This window comes from Rattus rattus, chromosome 6 (genome assembly GCF_011064425.1).
Source record: "Rattus rattus isolate New Zealand chromosome 6, Rrattus_CSIRO_v1, whole genome shotgun sequence".
NCBI lineage: Eukaryota > Metazoa > Chordata > Mammalia > Rodentia > Muridae > Rattus > Rattus rattus.
The window spans coordinates 41571120-41596324 of NC_046159.1; the positions used below are offsets into that span (position 1 = coordinate 41571120).

Consider the following 25205-nt stretch of genomic DNA (forward strand, 5'->3'; position numbering starts at 1 on the left):
CAATCAATGCAATAAAGATAATCTCCTACACACATGGTCCTACACCCATGTTCCAGGTGATTCCAGAGTAGAGGAAGTTACATTAAGACAACATTAACTGTCACAGGAATCTGGCACTGCAATCGACACTACATGTTCTCTATGTGCCCACATTGACAGGTACACTGCTTTGGGGAGAGAAGTACAAAAAGAAATGCTAGAAGAGCAGAAGAGAATTTTTGTGACAAAATAAATAGGGAGAGATGGGTCATGGAAGGAATGAAAAGGAACACAACCAACTCTTATTTATTCCAATAATTGCACCATTTAATAAAGACTAAAGGAGTAGCAGACTCCATTACTGATGATAGACTCTTATCTAATACACAGCTCTCCTCCTTTAAGACAGTAATGTGCCTTGATTGTCGAGACTCTGTTCTTATTTCCAATTTGTTTTCTAAATTTTCAGATTGTGTAAGGGCTATGCTTCTAATGATAAATTTCTTGTGTCTTGTTCACCTCCACAGGTTGCAGTTATTACAGGCATCCAACTTCTCCTGAATGAATCCTATACAGTGGAGTGGGATGACAGCATACGGGATGAAGAAAAGATAGATTGTTATCCAGATCAACATGGGGTTTCTGAAGCAAACTGCACTGCCCGAGGCTGTGTCTGGGAGGTAATGTAGCTGAAGATGTTCGTGTACAGTAATACTACTCAAGGTTTCAGGAAATGATGTACTGGAAAACTTTTGCATAGCCTCAAATTCATAGGGAGAAAGCACTGCTTTTGGAATCTGGTGAAGATTGGAGCATAACTGGGGATTTTTAATAAGTACATTTCTTGAACACCAGCTATTAAGATATAATGTGTATATGTATAAAATCACACAGACACACACACAGACACATATAGAGACACACACACAAACACACACACAGACACACATACAGACACACACACAGACACACACACACACACACACACACACACACACACACACACACACACACAGACACACAAACACACACAAACACACACAGACACACACACACACACACACACACACACACACACACCTCTTCATATAAGTTGCCTTTTCTAATTCTTTCTATTTGATAATTCAGGTTCCCCTGCTGATCTAGGATATTGACTCTTTCCAGGTTTCCAACTCTCCTGGGGTCCCCTTTTGCTACTTTGTCAATGAGCTGTACTCAGTCAGCAATGTTCAATATGACTCCCATGGGGCTTCAGCCAACATCTCCTTGAAGGCTTCACCTTATAGCAATGCCTTCCCTTCTACACCCGTGAATGAACTGCAGCTGAAAGTGACCTACCACAAGGACGAAATGCTTCAGTTTAAGGTAAGCACAGGGTGTGTGTGCTATCAGGTGTGGACAGGGCCTTTCCAATCCTGATGCTCTTTGCTAGTCAAGGCTACAGAACCTTAAAAGCAGTTTTGTGTTTAAATTTCTGCAGTAAAATAGACTGTATCTTAACTGAATCCAGAGAGAAATGAGGCCCTTATAGAACAGTATTATAAAATACCAGAAGTTATTTTCCCACCTGTATCTTTAAATGAATTTCCTCTGGCCTAGATCTATGATCCAAACCACAGTCGGTATGAAGTCCCAGTCCCTCTGAACATCCCCAGCTCTCCATCCAGTACCCCTAACAACCGCTCGTATGATGTGTTCATCAAGGAGAACCCATTTGGGATTGAAATTCGTCGGAAGGGTACAGGCTCTGTCATGTAAGTGATTCCTAGTCTGCTGCCAAGGAACTGCTTTCCTTAACATTCTAAACCAGGCTCATTGTTATTGAAGACAGCTGGCTTAAAGTGTCACATTGTTCATGATCAGAACCATAAGGAAGTAATTTCCCTTCTATCTGTGAATAGGGGGAAGTTTTTAGCATCCCGATTCATAAGATTCATTGGGGCGTTTACAATATTTCAGGGCTCCCTTCAGTGTCTTAGATGTTATGGTGAAGCCTCATGTTGGATGCACATGAGTACCTGTTCTCAGCAAACTACGATAGATAGTGATACAATATATACAGGAAGCGAATATGGCAGTAACCATGCTGTATAGGAAAAGGGACAGGGTGACCAAGTTACCGGGAGGTCACTGCTTCTGATGTGGTCTGAGTTTGTCTCTCTGAGGAAGAGGTATCATTTGAAATAGAACCTTGAGAAAGAAGAGCCCACTATGGAGTTCCAAGAGAAGAGAAGTAATGTTTGTGAAAGAGAGGAGACAAAAAGCATGATGTTCAAGCACTGGGGTCTCTTTAGTCACAGTCTTGGATGCCTGCAGAAGGAGGGTCCTCAAGGACCAGGGCATGTGTGAGTGACAGCAGTTGAGGTAGTGAGAATGGCTTGGGTTTCTTGCTGTGCAGAGGATATTTGGAAAGGCAGCGATGGAAGTGGGTGGTGATCACTGGGCCATTAATGGGGGGTACTTGAGATTGTTTTACACCAATACATTTATGTTTTGTTTGAGGGACAGCTGCTAGAAGCAACCAGGGAGATGACTGTTTTCATCAATATCCCTTCTTCTCTGCAGCTGGGACTCTCAGCTCCTTGGCTTCACCTTCAATGACATGTTCATCCGCATCTCCACCCGCCTGCCCTCCACATACATCTATGGCTTTGGGGAAACTGAGCACACAACTTTCAAGATAGACATGAACTGGCAAACATGGGGCATGTTTTCCAGGGATGAGCCCCCAGGGGTAAGGAAAGAGTGTTTGCAGTTGGTATTCTCTCCCTCCCTCTATACTGTGTGGCTTGTGCTTCTTTCCAGATGCCACTTGATTACGTCCTTCTACTTTTAGGCAAATGGACATATTTTTAAGAGTTCCCTTTCCTCCGCTGTTCTTAACAGAGAAAGCTGACTCAACTTAGCAATCAAATTTTTGTAGAGTTTCTTTCTCATGCACAGTCTCCTAACATCTTATTTGCCTATTACTCTCAGTACAAGAAGAATTCCTATGGTGTCCACCCTTACTACATGGGGCTGGAGGAGGATGGCAATGCCCATGGAATCTTCCTGATGAACAGCAATGCCATGGGTAGGATGACACCTGTGTCCTCTTATTGTGTGCCAATCATTCTTGAATTGTTTTTGAATGGTTTTGATTTGGCTACATCTTAAGTCAAAAATAACGTCTCTGGGTAATGTTTTTTTTTCCTGCTTAGCCTTCCTTTTATCCTAGAGATTTATGACTCCTTATGTTTACTAAACTTTTTTGCTATTATGTAAAACACTTACATAAGAAGGCAAGGCAGAATCCTAATTCCTGAGGGGCTCCAAGTTCCTGGGTGTCAGCTGGAGGCAACTGGCTATATAACTTGGATTGTTGCCAAGCTTTTGGGTTAGAACACTACCTCTGGCACAATGAGGTTGGGAATATTTTTATGCTAAATAAGAAAGGGGCAGAAAGTCAAGTTCAGAAATAAATATTGTAGCTGCTAGTGAAGCCTTGGGAGGTGCCACTGAGACCTAGTGCTACTTTGAGATTTTTATGAATTTTATATTATTATGATATAGATGTTATGATAATTTAAATATTCAGAATTTTAAAACTTTTAATAAGGAGCGTTAAAGGGATAGGATCCTGTGGATTTTTTCTTTCTCAGTTCTATGTTGGTTTAGTGCATAAAGTCTGCCTTCCACGGTATAAAATGGAAGTGAGAAATAGAGCTGTCAAGTCTGATTGGTTAACCTGAAGGCTTTCATTATTGTTGATGGTTTTCTGTTTTTCAGACGTGACATTCCAGCCCATGCCTGCTCTGACATACCGCACCACAGGGGGAGTTCTGGATTTTTTTGTTTTTTTGGGGCCAACTCCTGAGCTTGTCACTCAGCAATACACAGAGGTAGGAATTTCATTTGATTGTCATGTATTAATGTTAGCATTTCCTCTGCTCCCAGTCATGTGTTTATTAGTGTAATTTTCACATGGTAATTACAACCATTGGCTTTGTTGGAAAGAAGTATATTACAGAAAAGGGATCAGTCCCTGCATTCCAGCACCATTACATTTACAGCTTCTCTAATTGTTAGAGCATTGCAGGCAGACTGCTGGTATTAGCCGTGGTAGTGAGGCATGATAGTGGGGGGACATGATGGTTGTGATAGGAATGAGAGTGTTATTAGTAGAGTTAGGGATGTTTGTAGAAACCTTTTTTGGACTGGTGATAGTATGGGGGTGATTGTTGTATTAATAATCATTGTGGTAATGGTGGTAATGTAGTTGATGAGAGTGGGGGAATGATGTCATTAGTGCTGCTCCTGCTGCTGCTGATATTGGTTAGGGTCATGGTGACCACGGAGCAATGGTGATATTCATGCTAGTGACAGTGATGGGGTGGCTATGGAAATTGTAACTACTGTGGTCCACAAAATAAACATTTGTGTGATCATTTTTATATTGGTTAGCTGCTACTTGTTAGGTCACTTCAGGGACATTATCACAGTCAATACTAATAAAAACATTGTAAGAAATTACGATTATCCCTATTTATGAGAGGCAGAATATGGGAGAAAAGTCACATAACTTTCCCTGTGGTCACACAGCTGCCAGAGTTACAACCTCGTTGTTAAGGTGGGGATTTTACCTATGGGATTTGTGCACCTAACCACAGCATTAGACTTCATTTAAGGAAAGGGGGCAACATTTGAAATGTAAATAAGTAAAATAATTAATAAAATAAAAGTATTTATATTAAATAATGTTAGGAACAAGATTTTTCAGAATTCCTAGAAAATAAGCCTTAGGCTACTAGGAAAATTTTCTCAGGGTGTCGGAGAAAGACGTGTCTCCCCAATATTTTTCTGGAGTTGAATTTGTCTAGTTTGGACTGGCAAACTATTCTTTTATGTACCTTCCAGCTTCTCCTTAGAAGTACTAATACTTTCTGTCTGTTTTCTAGTTGATTGGTCGGCCTGTGATGGTACCATACTGGTCCCTGGGATTCCAGCTGTGTCGCTATGGATATGAGAATGATACTGAGATCGCCAACCTGTATGATGAGATGGTGGCTAAGAAGATCCCCTATGTACGTAATGTCATGCTGTCATGGCGTGCTGGCTCTGCAACCTCAGAGCTAACCGAGTCTGTGTGGAGCCTGTTCCTACTGTAGTGTATTTTTGCTCCTGGGGATTTTAGCATTAGTGACTCAGACAAAGAAAGAGTGAGGAACTAGCGTTGTTACAAGGAATTTAGTCATAAGGTTCTTTTCATAACAAAGAAAAATATGAACCCAAATTAGTGAGACCATTGTAAGGAGTTGTTATGTCTCCAACATTCTCAGACCCAAGGCACAGCTATAACAAATGCAGCGTCTAGGGCTTCATTGACAAAGAAAATATATGTGGAGCCAACCTCCCTTGCTTGAGGGCAAGAGGCTTCCAATAGGCCTGATCTAGGGGATTCTTTTTCGTATTTAATCAATTTTGTCTCTATATTATTCTGTTCTTTATCTTCTTTCCATTAAAGCAAATTAGGTAATTAAATATATCATCTTGATGAAAAAAGTATGTCTGATCACCCTTGGTATTGCTTTTCTACAGTCCTTGTATGGTTTTGCTTTATGTTACATTGACTTACAGCAGACTTCCTGTCCATATATTATTAGCACGCAGTTACAGTTCCTATGGTCAAGAACCACTGATTCCAGGGGCAGCCTGCTGGGGGAAGACACCATAACCATGCACCCTAGCATCAGCTTTGTTTCAATATTTATTTATTTTTACAATAAATAAATACAGCTTTTATTTATATTTACAATGGTCCTTCCAGACAGGATTTATTATTCATCTTACTCTGTTTTCATGTTATGAGATTAAATGTTATTTTGAGTTTTGGGTGAAGTCACATGAGAAAAAGAAAATGAAAATATACCAGAAACCAAACCCATACTATGATACCTCTAGAATGGGACAGGGACATTCTCTTCTGGAGCCTGGACAGTCTCTACCATCAGCTTCTCTTCCTTGTGTCATCCCAGGATGTGCAGTACTCAGACATTGACTACATGGAGAGGCAGCTGGACTTCAAGCTCAACCCTAAGTTCTCTGGGTTTCCAGACCTGATCAATCGCATGAAGGACAATGGAATGCGGGTCATCCTCATTCTGGTTAGTTCTTGTGTGAATGTGTAGGCTGTGAATGGGACAATGGACGGACTAGTGCACACATCACCTTAGGCCATCTGTCTTTTCCTGTTCTAGGAGAGAAATACATGTGTAATTAATATAAGTGTATTTCTTGGGAGCCGTGGAAACTACAATGCAAATTGAAACTGGGGAATAACAACTCCCCAACCCTTGACACCACTCTATCTTCCATTGTATTTTTCCTGACTGCTCTGTGCTCTGACTGCAGGACCCAGCTATTTCTGGCAATGAGACAGAGCCCTACCCTGCCTTCACCAAGGGAGTGGAGAATGACGTCTTCATCAGATATCCCAATAATGGAGACATTGTCTGGGGAAAGGTATGGGTTGTAGGGTGACCCGGCAAGACTCATCCTGGGCCAGAGTCACTATTAGTGTTTTCCTGGAATGTTGATTTTGTGTCCACTGTGTTTGGTTTCAGTTTTGTCATTTTCATTTTCTTTCCTGTGTATATTTGTAGATATTCTTAAGGTCTTTGTGAAACCCATTGTTTTTTTAGAGTAATCCTCCCTGACTACTGTGAAACATGACTTATAGTTCCCTAAGACATTATTTATTATGTCCAAGACATTGTTGTTAAATCTTTTCTCTTCATAGGTCTGGCCTGATTACCCTAATATCACTGTGGACCCATCTCTAGACTGGGACAGTCAAGTGGAGGTAAAAGGCATTTTGTGGTTCTTGAGTGACGTCAGCATTATCTTGAAAGAGAAGTCATACCCAGAGTTCTAGAAATTCCTGTTATGCTACTGAGCATGGTGATGATATACTTGTGACATGTGTCCTTCCTGTCATTCATGTACGGATAATCTCACATGCACATTTTCTTCCTATTTGTTTCATCTCCAATTGTGATGTCACTATTTTTGTTTTTAAGGCCTATGACTCAGAGAGTGTAAGTTACCTGCTCAATTTTATTAAAGATATAATGGTGACTTCAAATCCAATGTTGTCAGAATCCAAGGATCCACAGCCTTTCACTTAGGAGATATCTCTAAGGGATTATTTTCTCTCTGAATTGTGGTTCTTATTGTTAAGGTTGCTTTTTTCTGTGGATATCTCTTTTAAACAGTTTCCAACCTTTGTCTTTATCAATTAGATATTTTTCTATGTACATTTCCCCCCTACAGACAGGCCTCTCCATCTTCATACTTATAAGTCCTGCCTCTGACTCCCTCTCTGCTATGGGTCCCAGTGTTGTTTTAACCTCTTTAGTCTAGTATTGTATTATACATTTGTTTCTCCTGGGAGCAAATTCTTCTTTGTAAATGATCTGGATATACTACAGGCTCTGAACCTGTTTCCCCTTGGGCTTCACTAGCATGTTGTAGTTGCTTGAATGAACACATAGTTCCTCCTGCTCCTGTCTGTATTCTGTCCATCTTCTGATCAAGATGCTCACCTAACAGACTGGTGTGTATCCTGTTTGGTTTCTTCTGAATTGTTTGATTGTCTGATAATATCTGACCATGGTCCTTATGGTGAGGTGGGAATCTCCTGGAGAACACGTACCTGACCTAACCTTTATTCTTCTTCCATATAATTATTCTTTCCAGACAGGCATGTATGTGTGTGTGTGTGTGTGTGTTCCTGTTTTTCAACTTGCCTAGAGAGTTGCCAAAGTCCAAGAAAAGGTCTGTTTAACTAGGGCACCTAGTCATGGGTGATTAAGTGAGGAAGATTGTGTCTGTATTCTCAATCAGTACTATAACTTACAATGTCTAGGGTTAAGAATTAACCAGTTAAACATTTTTGTGGGGACAAAGCACAGTAGTTGTAATTGTAGATATTAGTCATGAACAAAAGCCCAGAGCCAAAATCTCTTTGGGAAATTATTCAAGTGTAGATTTTAGCTAATGCTCAGTTTTCATTGATGTAGGAGAAAACTGCAGTCACCAGCAATGGGACTGATAAGAATTAGGACTAATATTCATGCTTTTCACAGAGATGTTGGTTTTCAAGGCCAAGCCCAGTCCTGGAGAGGAAGTCATATATCCCATAGAACTATAATGGCTGGGGGCCAAGAGCTCAGACTTGGGATAACTCTAGTATCATAGATAGAATTTCATTAGTGCAAGCCAGAGGTGTTCAGTTACTGGGTTTCAATCTCTGACCAACATAGTCCCTTTGAGAGCAATAGTACTGTAGATGTAAAATGAAATCTTCAGACTTGGGACTGGGTTTCATGGGCATTAGACTGCATGTATTTATTTTCTGTTATAGTAAATATAGTAGAAGAGAACAGAAACTAATGGGGTCATATTTTAACTATTGGTATAATTTATTTAAGCTCTGTTCATGTTTGATTTATATTACTAACAAGAATCTTTATAAGTTTTGATCTGTTTTCCTGTCATCTTTCTTTTTTCTTTCTTTCTATCTATCTATTAACTATCACTTATGGTATAATAAGACTTGAGAAAACTCCCCAGCTTCCTGAGCTTTTTGTCACTTCTTACAGAGGATCACTTGAATCTGACAATTCTGTTATGTCATGGGAACACAGGCCAGAAACATTAAATTACATAGGTTCTATGGGATTTAATTTTTGACGTTGATAAGGGGAGTCATTTCATCAATCATAGGACTGGCTATTAACTTATAAGATCTATACTCCCTCAGCCTTTAAAGCAATGTTGACCCCGATCATTAGTCCCCTGACAATCTGAGAGCAATGTTGATTGCATAACAAGTGGTGAATTCTATGGAATACTGAGTATGAAATGACCAGGAATCTTGAAGCTGTCTTCACAAAGAATTCTCATGCTTTAAATCAGCCCTGGTAAGAAATACTTCAGTAGACATCACAGAAAACATTTAGACTACCCTGAATGACTCGCAGGCAATAGAATAATCATAAGCAACATGTATTTACAAGATCAGTTTTATGAGTCTGGTGAGGAAGTGTTTACCGATGTCTAGGTTTGTCATTACCGAAACATCTGTGAAACAAACATACCAACTAAGAAGGCTGTGAATGGAAGGCTTGTGACATAGAGGCTCAATCATTTAATGCTTAAGTGTAGATTTGGATACAGAAAAAACCTTTTGGTATTTTGCAGTGCACTGTGGTAAGCAATCCTAGGGCCAGTCATACAAGTGGACTCATGACATCAGAAAATGAAAACCCATCAAAGGGAGAACAGATGCAATCTTGCAAGTGTTGATAGTAGAAAGAATAAGGCAGAGTCAGCTCTTTGTACAATGGTGGGTCATTTTTTACTACACAGTAAGGATCATCAAAGCTATACATAGATTAATAAAATACTGCCAGCCTAATTTCCCACTTGTAGCCTCTAAGGGATTCAATTTGGGCTCAGACATAGTTTATAACTCTTATTTATTCATCGTCCCTTCCCCTTCCCCTTTCCCTGCCACACTAAGTATCTCATCAACTGAGCTTGGTCTCTTATTTGTCATGTAAAGATCTCTTTGTCTAACATCCATTTCTCACAAAAAGATACATCAGAAAGTAATTGATCAAAATCCCCAGTGTAATGAAATCTTGCCTCTTTCACTCAGACCTCTGAATCTTGATGCCTTTTTGTTTACTTCAGAGCATTCCTGTTTTATGTTGTGTCTAGACATTGAACGCTATGTAATTGCAGACCCCAAACCAAACTTCCTTCTTATTGTCTGCACTCTCTTATTCTTGGCTCTCTGATTCTTAGCTCTTTGACTCTCACAACATAATGAATAACATATACCAAAGACCATAACATCCTCAAATGAGCAACAGTGGAATGGTATATAAGATTTTATTGATACTAGCTGTTTCAGACATAAATCCACAAATAATCAATGAGAATTTATAATCATTTTAAAATTACTTCTTGGGTTTTCTAAAATAATTACAGTAGGGAATATAAAGATTGATCTAAAAATACTAGTGAAATCCCTTGCTTGCTAAAGCTTCCAATGCAATTAAGGAGTGATACTCTGGATCCAGTTTTCATATAAACCTTGCTTTTATTATTTGAGAGCAGATGAAGAGAGAAGGTGAAGCCTCCTTCTTATATCTTATACTGATGAGCACAAAATTATGCATTTTGTGTGCTCTTTGAAAGCATAAATAACAAAAATACAAAGGAGTCCGATATCATTGTTATCCCTTTGTTTTGGGTGAAAAGTCTTTCTTTTTTACCAATGTGGCATTCGGTACCAGAAAAACGTCTTGCCTTCTATAGATTCTCACTGGTTCCTTCTTTCTCTCAAGGCAGTCATTAGGAAATAGGGATTAACTTGAGGGTTAGGAATCTATAACATGAAATAGTGAGGTCAGAGTGTTGACATGAGAAAGAAAAGCAGTCTGGAGAAAATTTATGAATATTGGTAAGGAAGGTATGTAGTTTATGCTCATTTATCTCTGCACTTAACATTTCTAAAATATGCCAAGAATATATTATTCTGATTACCACTTTCTACTACCACATAGTACAAAAGTTTATTTGAGCTAAGTTCTTAGGAAGTATCTGCTGTCCAATGTGTTCACCTCTGACGGGTAAATTTTGTTACTTTTGCAGCAATACCGAGCTTATGTGGCCTTTCCAGACTTTTTCCGGAATTCAACTGCCCTCTGGTGGAAGAAGGAGATTAAAGAACTCCACAGCAACTCACAGGATCCTGCAAAGAGCTTGAAGTTTGATGGCCTGTGGATTGTAAGTGTGTGTGGGTACACATGGATAGGTGTGGGTATACATATGGGTGATAGTGGGGCCTTTTTGTATGGTCCAGGGGATGATAATCTTCAGGAAGACTGTGGGTGTACCACTCCATACTTCCTCTGACAGACTGGAGTAGCTCTGATTCTCCGCAGTCCTTAGAACCTCTAAAATACCTACTGCCAAGCTTTGGTGATGGTTACTGGAAAGCATTTGGAGGCTTGCTTGACCTGGAGGGTTGAGTTGTACTTTCTAGCTACTCCCCCTGACCCCCAGAGGATAATGGTTCTCCCTGGGAAGTATCTGTAGGGATCACTAGAGATTGGTTGCTTTATTCATCTTTCCTTGTCTCTGATTGGATGTAAGTATCTTTATGTGTAAACCACATCTCTGACACTTGTAGGACATGAATGAACCTTCCAGCTTTGTGAATGGGGCAGTTCCCTCTGGCTGCAGTGATGCTACTCTGAACCGCCCTCCCTACATGCCACGTAAGGACCCTGAGTTTTTTTCTACCAACTGAGCAATGCTTGGAAAGATGAACTCTGCTGGAGAACAGCAGCTAGAAATTACCCTCACCACATAGTACAGGTTCTCACTGATGCTGTGGTCCTGGGACCATAAACAAAATCGCGCGTGCATGCATGTGAGTGCATGTGTATGTGCATATGTGTGTGCTTATGTGTGCACAAGAACCTAGACCTCTAGGCAAATTTCAATGATCAGTACAGAAGATATCCAACAGTAGTAATGTTTGCAAGGGATTCTAACATAAATTTGTTAGTTATTCAGATTTATGTTAATTTATATACAGAAATGTAGTTGCTATTAATGGTTATTTAAAAGGGCCTTCCCATTCTCAGGGAATTAAGGAAATCTGGAGTTGTAGTACTTATGCTTTAGTTTTATAAGTTATTCTATGAGCTGTGTGACCTTCTATAGGTTATATGAGACTTCTGAATCTCAATTTTCTATGCCAAGATTCAGAAAACTCTCAATCAGGGACACAATTCTTACAGGAGTTATAGGAAACAATTTGTACATTAGCATTCCAGTTCGAGACTTGTCCCAGAGTGTGTGATAACTTGCACTCTTTCTCATACCACCAGGTTCTCCAGTGGATTTGGTGTTGAAAACACCTGCAGGAGTGTTGTAGTTAGGTGCTGACCACTGTTCTCATGCTCCTAGAGAAAAGGACAGGCCTAGGGGTTGTCCTGTTAGTCCTATGATACAGATTTTAGAATACAGAAATGAGATCAGCAATGAGAAGATTCAGAACTGCTTTTCATTTTTTTTAATCCTACTTCAGATTTGGAAGCCAGGGATAGGGGCCTGAGCAGCAAGACCCTGTGCATGGAGAGCGAGCACATCCTTCCAGATGGTTCCCGGGTACGGCACTATGATGTACACAACCTGTATGGGTGGTCCCAGACCAGACCCACCTATGAGTGAGTGGCACACTTTTCTGCAGTTGGCATTATCAATTGGGATGGACAGTCACTGATGTAACTTCCCAGTATTTCCTTCTGTTTTCTATTCAAGGAATTAAGAAGAATTCAGTGGTTAATTGTCTAGAACAGTGCTTCTCGACCTTCCTATTGCTGTGACCCTGTAATACAGTTCCTCATGCTGTGGTGATTTCCCCCCCCCCATTAATTTCATTGCTACTTCATAATTATAATTTTGCTACTGTTATGAATTTCAATATAAATATCTGATATTTCAGATGGTCTAGGGCAACCCTGTGAAAGGGTCCTGTGACCCACAAGTTGAGATCTACTGGTCTAGAAAGTCTTACTTCTTAACAAAAGAGTAGTTCTACATGGAGACAGATCTTTGATTATGACTGGGAGGGCAGGTTTAAATATGGCACTGTCTCATCATTGAGAAATTTATTGTCCTTTTGAGGAGCACATGCATGGGGACAGAAGAAATTATTACACAATGCAGGTGGTGATGTGATAGCATTAGCTATAAGAGACAAAAGGAAAACAGGGTACTATAATCTACTTTATTTTAAAAGTGAATTGTGCTTACTGAGACTTTTATCCATTGTTCTTATATGATCTAAGGGTAGCTTACTGAATTAGCATAGTCCCACTTGGTGACCTCAAGGAATCATACAGCTCATAAAATTTCAGTCTAGCAAAAGAATTTATCTTTTAGCTCATCGATTATAGAAAAATCAAACATAGAATGGATAAAAAGATAGGACTTGTGATTGGTTAATATTTGGGGATAGTGCAATCTGTTTACCACATTGTGAAGTCATTAGCTGACTACTGTGCAAAAGCATTAGAGTACTACTGTCTCATCAGCCAGCAGGACCCTAAGCCCTAGGGTTCCAGAGAACAGGATCTGGGTCATTCCTGTTCTACCTTCAATTTAACTCTTTATTTTCCCAACCAGAGCTATGCAGGAGGTGACAGGAGAGAGAGGGATCGTCATCACCCGCTCCACATTCCCCTCTTCTGGACGCTGGGGAGGACACTGGCTGGGAGACAACACAGCTGCCTGGGACCAGCTGGGGAAATCCATCATTGGTGTGTAGGCTGTGCACAGGGGATTCTGTAGATGGGCATGGCAGTAGGATCCTTGGTGTAGCGGGAGGGATAGGGGAGGCAGAGAATGTCCTGTCCTGACCCTGCTGCATCTCTCATTGCAGGCATGATGGATTTCAGCCTCTTTGGCATATCCTATGTAAGTGTCCTTTACATGCTCCTCCTCCCTAGGAAGATCACAGTGTCTCCTAGAACGCACCAAGAGCTCACTTTGTCCCATGTTGTTTCAGACTGGGTCAGACATCTGTGGGTTCTTTCAAGATGCCGAATATGAGATGTGTGTTCGCTGGATGCAGCTGGGCGCCTTTTACCCCTTCTCCAGGAACCACAACACCATCGGGACCAGGGTATGAAGTCAGCTTTCTCATCTATATTATGTCACTGGAAATATATATGTATATATTACTGCAGTTTCTGAGAATATTCCTGCTGTCTGTGTTCCTTGGGTACATCTTCAAAGCCATTAAACCTTCATTCCTAAGAAGCATATTCTTCAGTATTATTTGATGATTTTTTTAGTAAACATTTTCTTTATGTCCCATAAGGAATAGCTTATGCTATTTTCCTGAGAAGGCTGTGGCTGTTTTTCAACTAATAACAATATTCTTGAGGTCTCATGCACAACTGTTTTGAGTCAGTTGTGTAGAAATATTTAGGGTAAGCTTTCAGTGACCTTACATCCCTTGAGAGATAACTGCTGTACTCTGAACACTTTTTTCTTTTCCTGTAGAGACAAGACCCCGTATCCTGGAATAAAACCTTTGAGGATATTTCCAGAAGCGTGCTGGAGACCAGATACACCCTGTTGCCATATCTCTACACCTTGATGTACAAGGCCCACACAGAGGGCAGCACAGTCGTGCGGCCTCTTCTCCATGAGTAAGTGTCAAGCAGGAATCCTGGTGACCAACTAGATGACTCATTCAACCTGCTGGATGGACATTGGTGCAACAATTCTTTCAACTACTGAAAAAAATGCAAAAAAAAAAATGCAACAATATTCAACAATTGAAACCATTAGTCCAGTTTGTCCTTGGCTCTCTAAGAAGAGAGAACACTTTATTTTCTCTTACAACTGAATTTTATGAACATCACAGAACTTGGTTGGAAGTTCTTTTTTAACAAAATAAGTTTTTAAATAATAAGAAATAAAATACCATAACTTTTTCCTTATTGGGACATGTAAAAACCATCTTATCTTCTGTAATTTATGTTTACAAAATGCATCAATATCACTAAAGTGGGTGTTTTAAGGGGGAGTTGGGGGCTTTCCTTATATTTAATGCTGTGCTAAAGAGGAATGGAGATATTTTATAACGGCAATATGGCCAAATTCCTTCTGAGGGTTGAGAGAAGTGACTTGTGGGGCGTGTGGTCTATACGACTTGATTAAAATAGAATAGAGATGCTCTTGGTCTCAGCTGCATTTCTGGCTTGAGTTCAGACTTGAGGATTTCTTAAGGATCTTAGGCTGAGTCTTTGTTGGGATCTAACTGTGACACCTTGATTTCCATTTTAGGTTTGTGTCAGACCGGGAGACCTGGAATATAGACAAACAGTTCCTGCTGGGTCCAGCCTTCCTAGTCAGCCCTGTGCTAGAACCTGTGAGTATGGAGACCTCTGAGGGTAAATGGGCCACAGCTGACAAGCTGAGTAAATATAGAGAGGAGAAGGCCCGTGTGTTGGGGATCTGCCTTTTCCATTTTTCCCTTCTTATAACTGAACCAAGAAATATTAAAATGTCTACTGGCAACTGAGGTGAGATGGGGACACCCATGATGGCCTGGGGCAGAGCATGCTATCCTCTTACAGTAGAAAGGTTTACTGCTGATTCTGATAACTCAGACTCAGAGCCAAATCCTCACATGGATGCTCCTGACATAGGTTTCATCTTTCCTTTGCGTTGCCTCTCTGCTATGGGCAAGGTGGAGACGGAAAGTTCTCTCTTTCCAGTTATGGACAAAACTGTAACAATTCCTTTTTTCTCCACTTGTCCTGATTCCACCAAATTTTCATAGAACTGTGAAGAATCAGCCCTAAATTCTAAACTTTCTCAGCAAAATTAACCACTTAGGTGACCTCCTTCAGATTCTCTCTCTCTCTCTCTCTCTCTCTCTCTCTCTCTCTCTCTCTCTCTCTCTCTCTCTCTCTCTCAAGTTATCCTAACTATTCTGCTCAATAGGACAGGGAAGAACCTAAATAATCTTGTGTTATGTTTGAAGGCATAAGTTTTTCCTTATTTAGTATGAGGGGCTTGGGTCAGGTGGGGACTGTAGAAAAACATTGCAAGCAGTCAATCCTCTCACCATTAAAACGAAGTTTGGACTTGAAAGCTGCTAAAATCTTTTGTATTTTAAACATCCTTTGAGAATGATTGGGTTTCTGATTAAAGGCTGTTTAATATTACTCAGATCCTACTATACCTAGAACTTTTTCTTTTGCTCCTTAATCAAAAGTGAGTGTTTTTCTCTCTAGACACGAACTAGGGTGTTTTTGTAAGGAAAGGGTCATTCAAGTTGTACAATCCAAGGGACATTATGAGGGACAGTGGTTAAAACAATCTTTCCATTTAAAAAGAGTAGAAGGAAATGGTGTTCCTGCTATTGCTGATTTCAAGAGAGTGAGACTCAAGGTTATCACTACTGTTGTAACTTCTTTCTATGTGTATTGGTTTCTCTGTCCTAGACAACAGTTCTACTACTGACACCTTGTTTGTTTTGATTACAGAATGCCACAACAGTTGCAGCATATTTTCCCAAAGCCCGCTGGTATGACTACTACACGGTAAGGTTTCTAAATGTTCTTGCAACCTGACAACAGTACAGTCCAATTTTTAATATCTGTCAGGTTTCATGCTAAACACCCATCCTGGAAACCATGCGCTGTTATCTTGCACAAACCATTTATTTCCTGTGGTAGATATTTTCTCATCTTCTAAAGTGGGGTTAGAACAAGACCAGGGAGCTGACATGACATAAAAATCCTCTCAGTCAGTGCTTGCTTCATTTTATCTTCCTGTGTGATATTTCTTAGCACAATGGTGATTAGTCACTTGAAAATATATCATAAGCTAATTTTTGCTTCCAGTATAGAAGCCTCTGTTTCTGTCTATTTGTAAATATATGCTTCTATAATACAGATTAGTGTCTCTCACCCTTCCTATTGCTGCAATCCTTAATAATAGCTCATTGTGTCTTGGTGATCCACAACCATAAAATTATTTTTGTTGCTACTTTATAACTGTAATTTTACTACTGTTATGGATTATAATGTAATTGTCTGATTTTCCGATGGTCTTACCTGTCCGCTGTGAGTGGGTTATTTGACTCCCAAAGGGTTCATGACCTACAGGAAGAGAACTGCTGGTATAGGCACTCATGATCAGCTCTTTGAATCATTAAATAATAAGTGAGCCCTCAAATGCATGTCCAAACAACACGTGTTCATGTGCTTACATGTTTATTTGTTATAAAGGCAACCACAGAGGCTCTCTGAAGCAGATATCTAAGCCATGGTAATATTAGGAGAGAAGCTGGCAGGGAAAGTTCTTAAGAAGATACTTCAGAGGTGATCTCTTGAAGTCAGAGCTTAATTCTTAGGAGAGAATTGAAGGAAAGGATCATCCTTGCCCTCTAACTAGCTCATCTCTCCTGACTTCCTGAGAAGAGCAGTAACTCCAGAAGCAGAGCGCTGCCCCAGCCACTCTCACTCCTGGACTTTGCAGTGGATCTGGATGAAAACTCAGCAAGGACAAAGGAGCTTCTCTGTCCTCGGAGCACTGAGTTGCTGCCTTTCTTCTTGGTTGCTAGCTAGCATCTCTTAAGGGTGGACACACACTAAGATTTAGCTTTCAATCCACAATGAGGGCCTTGGAGGAAAAGAGCAGCTATTTCCTTTAAGTGGCTTTCACATGGTCTTGAATTGGCATGTTGATTGGCCTGTACTTTAACAGTCCTTCTGAATGTTTCAGGGCTTCTACTAGGGTTAAACAGGGAGACACTTGGGTATATAGCTTAAGTGTGGCCCTCACTGAAAGGACAGCCCTGTTTTTGCTTGGAGCTGGACTTGAGAATGTAGATAAAGCCCACACCCTTGCCATCTTAGTAGACTATGGGAGTCATAGTCTTGCTGAGGTGTAAAGCTCTCTGCTACGTTCTAGTATGTGTAATGTTGAGTACTTTTCTATTTGGAGTTAACAATGTAATGATGAACTAATATTTGCTTTTCAAAAACTTTTATGAAAACATACTGTAGAGTCTGGAGAGCCAGTGCCACTCAGGTCCTCTAGTGGGCAAAGCAATGCTATTTAACATTTAAAAAGGCCAGGACAAGACTGCTGAGTACCATACCTCCAAGCCTTGTAGTTCCAGCTCCTTGGTGGCCTGTGGCAGGGGAATTGCCTCAGTCCATCAATTCTGGACTGTGGTATGCTATACTTATTGAATGTCGCCATGAAATTTGGTATGGTAACTTTCTTGGAACAGAGGATAACCAGTTTACTTAACAGCTGAAGCATCCCAAGTCAGGAAAAAGCACACTATAGCATCACAGCAGATAATTATTTGATCTCAACCATCAGTGGTACCCACGCTAAGAATCCTCGCCATAGTTGAGAAAATATAGAAGGGCATGAGACTTACAACTCAAACCAGAGTACAACACTCACAAATGAAGCAGGATTCGCCTCACACATGACAAGACAAAGATTAGCTCATGAGAAAGATAAAGATGTCACATGGGGCAAGGTAAAGGGTCAAACGAGTCAGATATATTCAAAGATAAAGGCACAGAAAAATGTCTTTAGGACGCTTTCTATGGAGCAGGTGGATGCAAAATGGGTGGATGGTGTGTGTTGAATGGTGGGGACCAGAAGCTAAGTTCAGGAGGTGGTTGGGATTTCTGCTGAAATGCACTGCTCGGGATGTGTGCCTCTTTCACCACCTCCTCCCTTTTCCCACAGGGCATAGATATCAATGCAGGGGGAGAGTGGAAGACCTTGCAAGCCCCTCTTGAGTACATTAATCTTCATGTTCGTGGAGGCTACATTCTGCCATGGCAGGAGCCTGCCATGAACACCCAGTTAAGGTGAGAGTGTGTGTGTCTTGAGAGGGTAGGGTAGGGTTCTGCTAGGAATAGTAGTGAGCTTAGTCTTGTGTAGAGAAGGCTCCTCATCCCTTGAGTAAAACTCTGAAATCTGAAATTTGCATTGAATTTCCATTTTGCAATTTTGTATTTGGACTTTTATAAAACCCTAAACTATGAACAACTTTTATCAGCTGTCTTAAACCAGAGTGTATGAAATTTCAGGTCTAAGATGTGACATTTGCAGTAATATAAGTTAAGATGTGGGTAGTCATAATTTATATTTTTAGAATCTTCAACTCTTTTCTTAAGAATAAACAATTGCTGGAAAGAAATAACAATCTGGCAACTGATACCTGAGGCTGCTTTACCTTAAAAATACTTAACAGGTCTTGTGTAAGTTTATATGAGAGCCATCAGTCACCAGCCTCAAGTAAATGCTTGCTGCAAGTCTTGGACTATGCCAGTAGTAAGAACTATGTTTCAGGATTTCCTATTTTTCTGTAAGTCATTTGAGTTGAGAATCACTGCTATCCCCACTCCACAGTTGAGAAAGGGGAGATGTTATTAAGCTATGTGAAGGAAGAGGATAGAAACTGCTCTCTGAAATCCATGTGGTCCCAATATCACACCTCAAAGCTCTACCCATTTGTTCCTCATGTTTAGGCAATGGGTCATGAAAGAGGTTTACAACCTCAGGAAAGAGGAAAGGAGGAAGTCAGCTGTGTGCTTTTAATTTGACAGCCTTATTGAAAGGGGGCCCTGGGTGCTTTGGTGAAGTCATTCATTGAGGACTGCATTTATTTCTGCACGCTTGTAGAGCTGCTGCTCGCAGTCTTCTCATATGAGAACCCACCTCCCGAAGAACTTCATTTCTCTCCTTTGTTTCTGTGAAACGTTTTATCTTGTGATGGTGACCGTGTTTTTAGCTAATGCTTCCCTCCCTTTTCACCACAGCCGGAAGAAGTCAATGGGCCTCAAGGCTGCGTTGAATGATGAGGGACTTGCAGAAGGCTGGCTCTTCTGGGATGATGGAAAAAGCATCAGTGAGTAGGGGATGGCTGGAACTCATGACCATATCATGGATGAATTCTTGATTATCTTACATTCCTGACTTTCTGCTGCGGCAAACTTTCATGAGTTTTGTGCCATTCTCCAACTATATGATTAGTTGCCCCAGCGAGACAATGCTGAATGCACTGTTTGTGTGAGGGACTTTCCATCAGGAGTTTATGGGAGTTGGTAACTTCTTAGGAGGACAACTCAAGGACTCTTTACTACACAGTAGAACTTTTAGCCACAAGGAGCTTCTGCTGCTCAATAAAGTTTTAGGTACTGGTGTCCAATGGACACTCAAAATGTCACCAGAAGGGCATCTGAGAAACTGAGGTTTATTGTATTTTAATTTCTGTTCATTTAAGTTTACATAGCTAAGTTTTTACAGTGCCTTCTGCTGTGGGCAGCACAGTTCTACAAGAAGCCAATGGTTCCCGGAGGAGTAAGGAGTAAATGAGAAAGAGCCCAGCAATGGGGAGGCAGAGGAAACCCTGAGAGGAGCTTGTTCCTAGCAAGTTGACTTTTCCATTACCTCCACCACACAGCCAAATACTATGCTTTTCCAGAAAGCTTTATTTTTCAGTTTTCTCAAGATCACATTCAAAAATACCCATTATCACTCAAGAAAAGCAAGGCAGAGGTACCAGTGTTTTTACATGTGTGGATGTGAGTTTCTAGCAAAAATAATCTAGAAATTCGGAGATGACTAGGGAGATTTGGGATAAGTAGATTGCAAGAAAAAAGGCTGAAATTGTGGTTGGGTGATTTTTCTATGAGTTAGCTCTCAGTTATGGGCATCTACATGCTCATTTCAAAGGTCTGTGTCTATTTGGGGATGGGCGTAGAACCCGACTAACTTCCATAGAGAAAGCATCCATGCAAAAGCAAGCTTATCATAATGAAGAAAAACAAAACCAAAACTAACCCCAACTCTCAGGTAAGAAAGTCAGCAATTTGAAATCTATCACACGGACCCAGCTTATCTTTGACCTTTTGTCTGTTTGCAGATACCACCAATCAGTACTACTTGGCCAGGTTTTCTGTCAGCCAGGTGAGTGTGATTGACACCACATAGGAAGCGTAAGCTTCTGCTGTCTTGGCAGAATACCGTATCTCCTAAGAGTGTTGTGTATGTACTTCCTACATTTTTCTATTGCTCATCTTGTCCCTTCCTCCAAACCTCACAGGGGAGTATCTTATGCTCCCTAGAAATGTTTGGACCTACTCATGTTTCATCAGTGACTGTTATTTTTTTATTGTTATTTTTTATTGTTATTTTTTATTTTATTTTAAATGCTATTCCCTTTCCAGGTTTCCCCTCTGGAAACCTCCCTCCCATCCTCCCTCCCCCTGCTTATATGAAAGTGCTCCCCTACCCACTCACACACCTACCCACTGACTGTTTTCAATGCACCATTGCACAGCTGGGTAATCTTTCTGTGTAATCTAACCCTCCTTCCTGTGCTATTTCTAAATGCTCTTCACATGCTGTGGCCTTTCCAGGTGTAGAATATACAGTTCCTGATACTTGAAACTTGTAACTTACAGGGTTCAAGGCCATCCTTAAATTAGAACATTACCCTAGAGACTGGGCTGATGCTTGCTATGCAAAGTGGACAGGGCAGAGCAGCAGGGAACAGGGAATCAATATCATGATTTTCACTAACAGAGAACATAGATGTTGACTCAGACTGTATCATAAATGACTTTCGTTTATGCCTAAAACAAAATTGAACTAATTTTTTATTTTTTTTCTGTTTCATTTTTAATTTGACAGAATACATTGCAGACACATGAAATGTTTAACAACTACATCACCGGCACAGTACCCTTGTATCTAGGCTACATTGAAATCTGGGGATTATCCAGTCCTTCCATTACCAGTGTGAGGATCTCTGGGAAAAATATTAATGAAGAAGTCTTAGTTGACTACAACACCACAACCCAGGTTTGTGACCACTGGAGAGCCCAGTGGTATTTCTTAAGCCTGTAATGCTTTGTGCAATGCCCCTCCAGCCACTGTTTTCGGGGTCAGCTGTGGACAGTGGGGAGAGAGCAAAGGCACAGTTTGTCACTTGGAATTGAAAATCTGGTTGCTCACTTTCCACATCTCTCATCTTGAAGAAAACCTTAGTGACACTTGTTTCTTGTTTTGTCTCAGAAACCAAATTCTCAAATCGGTTGAACTACAAAACATTGTCAAATGTCAAATATTATCAACTACCCTAAAAAGAGTTGGCACACTCCTGAAAGTGCCATGGAGAAGGAAAAAAAAAAAAAAGGAAGAAAGAAAGGAAGAAAGAAAAGAAAAGAAATAACTAAGAAATAAAAAGAGAAAGGGAAAGAAAGAAAAGAAAAAGATAAAACATGAAACAATTTTTTTTTATTAACTTGAGTATTTCTTATATACATTTCGAGTGTTATTCCCTTTCCTGGTTTCCGGGCAAACATCCCCTTCCCTCCCCCCCTTCCTTATGGGTGTTCCCCTCCCCACCCTCCCCCCATTGCCGCGCTCCCCCCGACAGTCTAGTTCACTGGGGGTTCAGTCTTAGCAGGACCCAGGGCTTCCCCTTCCACTGGTGCTCTTACTAGGATATTCATTGTTACCTATGAGGTCAGAGTCCAGGGTCAGTCCATGTATAGTCTTTAGGTAGTGGCTTAGTCCCTGGAAGCTCTGGTTGCTTGGCAGAAACAATTTTTTCTTTCTTACTTTTTGCCATTTAAATTTATGAAAATTCTTGGAAATTTCCATAGGCTTAAAGTTTTATCTCAATATTTTAATGTTTTAAATGATATTACAGAGGCAAAAGTTAGCAAGAGATACACAATTACTCTGTAACAAAAAAAACTGAATATAAAGAGGTATTTACAATACCTTAATCTCATGAATTGGAGATTAATATCATTTTTATTGGTTCTGTTAGAATCGTATACTATACACCCTTTCTCCCAAATTTTCACAAGTTGATTCATTATGCCCTACCCACCCAATTTTCGTGTCTTATCTATGCATCAATGTATGTATCGTGCACATATGTATTATTTATATATGTATGTCTATGTATCTATCATTCATCTATCTATCATCTACTATCTCATTGTGTGTTTCATATATTTTTGAACATGTGGCCTTCTACTGGAGCATGGTAAACTTACCATTTTATAAATGATCATGTTCATCTCTCTTCTTTAATTTCTCTCAGAACTTCCTCTACCTCCCTAACCACACAACTTTCTCATGTGTTTTTTAACCTATAGAGTCCAGTTTGTGTTGGCCAACTAGTATTAGGCATTGAGTTTGACACAGAATGTGATCAATATACCTCGTATCACTCCTAGATGTGATATAATACTTATTTTAAAAGATTTTCAATTGAGTTATAATTCTACATAGAGTAAAATGAACAGGTCTTAAGAATGAAATAATTCTTACACTTTGGTCTGACATTTTCTCTTAGATCACTAAACATGTATTAGACATTAGTATTTTAACCCAATGTTTTCTTTAATCTTTTTACAAATTCCTTCCTGAAGCATTCTTTGAATGGTTTGTAGCCCATACATTCACAATGCTAGTGTTAGCAGCAAAGTTTCCCACTGTGTAGAGAACAGAAATAATTCTAGCAATAATTCTATGGTATGTATACAGCTTGCAGTAATTTGAAAATTATTGATTACAGACATACTTTCATCAATGAAAGTTAAAATTAGAAACTTGAGATTCATATAATATTTCAGTCCCAAGACCTGTTACTCTGTGCTGTAGTAAATGAGAACATGGAAACAGTTCTTCTCATGATATTTCTCTCTCTCTCTCTCTCTCTCTCTCTCTCTCTCTCTCTCTCTCTCTCTCTCTCTCATGATTTCCTGGCCTGACAAAAAGATTTCTTCAATTTTATAATTTTAAAATGTTTCCTTTACTGTGGTTTTCTTGTCAAACACCTTTAACAAGATCTCTTAAGGAACTTTTCCTTATTCTGTTGTGAACTTATTTATGGACAAGTTAAAAGTTGCTCATACGATAAGGCTTCTGCAAAGTGTTTGCTATAAGAAACCAGAAATATTAAACTTCCCAGGCAGTGGGTGAATGCTCTTAAGAGACAGCTTGGACTTCCCAGGCAATAAGCATGTACTCTGAGGAGACAGTTGAAGATAATGTAAAAGGAGAGCTAGAACCACTACAGAAGAGAGGTAGACAGGGCACCTTTTTCAGTTGCCTGTGTACTTGTTCTCAGTGGTCACGAGTGCAATATCATAGAATAATAATCTCACTCTTCTTCAGCTGAAAATAAAATAGTTGGCACCAAGGTCATGTGGCTCAATGACTTGCACCCTGTTTGTTTGTGTACAGAAAAATTTAGATAACAAATGTTCAATATGTTTCATGTTTGTTTGTTCCAACAGATATTACGTGTCAATGTGACAGACAAAAATATCAGCCTGCATACTTTCCAGTCACTGACGTGGAGCTAGCTCTTCATAATGTTTTAAAGCAAGATACTATGAACAGATTTTAAACTACTTATACTTCACAATGATATAATTGTTGTATATCATCAATTGTTTCATTCCCAGTATGACTAGGATATTTTATGGTTTTATTTTGTTATTTTTTGTGTGTATATGACTCCCAAAGATAATATCTCTAATGTACCTGTGTAATTAGTGTGGTATATATGGTTCATTCTATGACATTCATTGAAACATGAAGATGGAAGTGATTCATGTTGAAGTGTGTCTGTGTGTGTATGAAGGAGTATGTGTGTCTGCGTGTGTCTGTGTCTGTGTGTCTGTGTGTAGGGGATTCAAATGTTTTCCTAAAGATACAACAGATATCTTGTCATGGCAGCTCCCATTTGAAGCTAAGTAAAACCTTAAGAAGTATGCAGAAGAAACTTCCGCAAGTTGGTATGGGAGGGGAGACTAATATGCTGAGAGTTTAATGGAGGAAGAAGGCAAAGGACAGAAAAGGAAGGAAGCAGGAAAGATGTGAAGCAAAGGTAGGCAACAGTAAGATACGGTCATCCTCAAGAGGGAGCATTGTGAGGAGGGGAAAAGTGGGTTGGAGAAAGTATTAACATTCAGGAGGGCTATGAGGAGATTAAATAGGGAGAGCTGAAAGAAGGAGTTGGATGTACAAAACAACTTGTTTTTATAGAAGCATGCTTTGAAGTGTATAAATTTTATTTGTTGACATCTCATGTACATAACAACAGTTCACACAAACATCTCTGATTTAAATGCCACAGAAAAATAAAGCAGTGAAATTGAAAGACATTTTCGGTGTTGTGATGTTTTTCTTGGGTACCTCACTTTGGCATTAGGCCTTCCGGTGTTCAGAAGACTAACCTAAACTTGTCTCTCTTGTTTGCTGCGCCATCAGAGCCCCTGCAGTCTGGCACAGGAAGAGCTTATGGTTTCTAGTCAGCCACTCTCCTATAGAACTTGGTAATGACTTTCTCACAAGCTATGAATATTGTTTAAGAATCATATCACTTACGGTAGTTGGTAAAATATCAACCATGACCAAAACAAAACAGGAGTTGCACCTGTATTGATTAAAGCACTAATTAAAATGTATATAAAGAAATGTATACCTGGACTATCAAGATACTCAGAGGGGAGAAGATATTTGCCACATGGTCTGAATTCAGTCCTCAGAACCCATAAAGTATTAAGAGTAAA

The 25205-nt window shown here is 39.9% G+C and overlaps 1 protein-coding gene across 1 annotated transcript in view; it reads left to right on the top strand.

Moving 5' to 3' along the window:
* The window catches only part of Mgam (maltase-glucoamylase), a 143785-nt gene extending 119561 nt beyond the window's left edge, over positions 1-24224 (top strand). The window contains exons 71-94 of the mRNA XM_032906004.1: positions 507-659; positions 1144-1344; positions 1579-1733; positions 2545-2713; positions 2956-3052; positions 3748-3860; positions 4917-5042; positions 5994-6122; positions 6370-6480; positions 6758-6820; positions 10684-10818; positions 11225-11312; positions 12131-12269; positions 13231-13364; positions 13487-13521; positions 13613-13729; positions 14113-14261; positions 14902-14986; positions 16110-16166; positions 18343-18467; positions 19422-19510; positions 20528-20571; positions 21298-21468; positions 23925-24224. Coding sequence (XP_032761895.1) covers positions 507-659; positions 1144-1344; positions 1579-1733; positions 2545-2713; positions 2956-3052; positions 3748-3860; positions 4917-5042; positions 5994-6122; positions 6370-6480; positions 6758-6820; positions 10684-10818; positions 11225-11312; positions 12131-12269; positions 13231-13364; positions 13487-13521; positions 13613-13729; positions 14113-14261; positions 14902-14986; positions 16110-16166; positions 18343-18467; positions 19422-19510; positions 20528-20571; positions 21298-21468; positions 23925-23993 — 2754 coding nt within the window. The 3' untranslated portion in view covers positions 23994-24224. The remainder of the gene's footprint in view (positions 1-506; positions 660-1143; positions 1345-1578; positions 1734-2544; positions 2714-2955; positions 3053-3747; positions 3861-4916; positions 5043-5993; positions 6123-6369; positions 6481-6757; positions 6821-10683; positions 10819-11224; positions 11313-12130; positions 12270-13230; positions 13365-13486; positions 13522-13612; positions 13730-14112; positions 14262-14901; positions 14987-16109; positions 16167-18342; positions 18468-19421; positions 19511-20527; positions 20572-21297; positions 21469-23924) is intronic.
* The last annotated feature ends 981 nt before the right edge of the window (positions 24225-25205 follow it).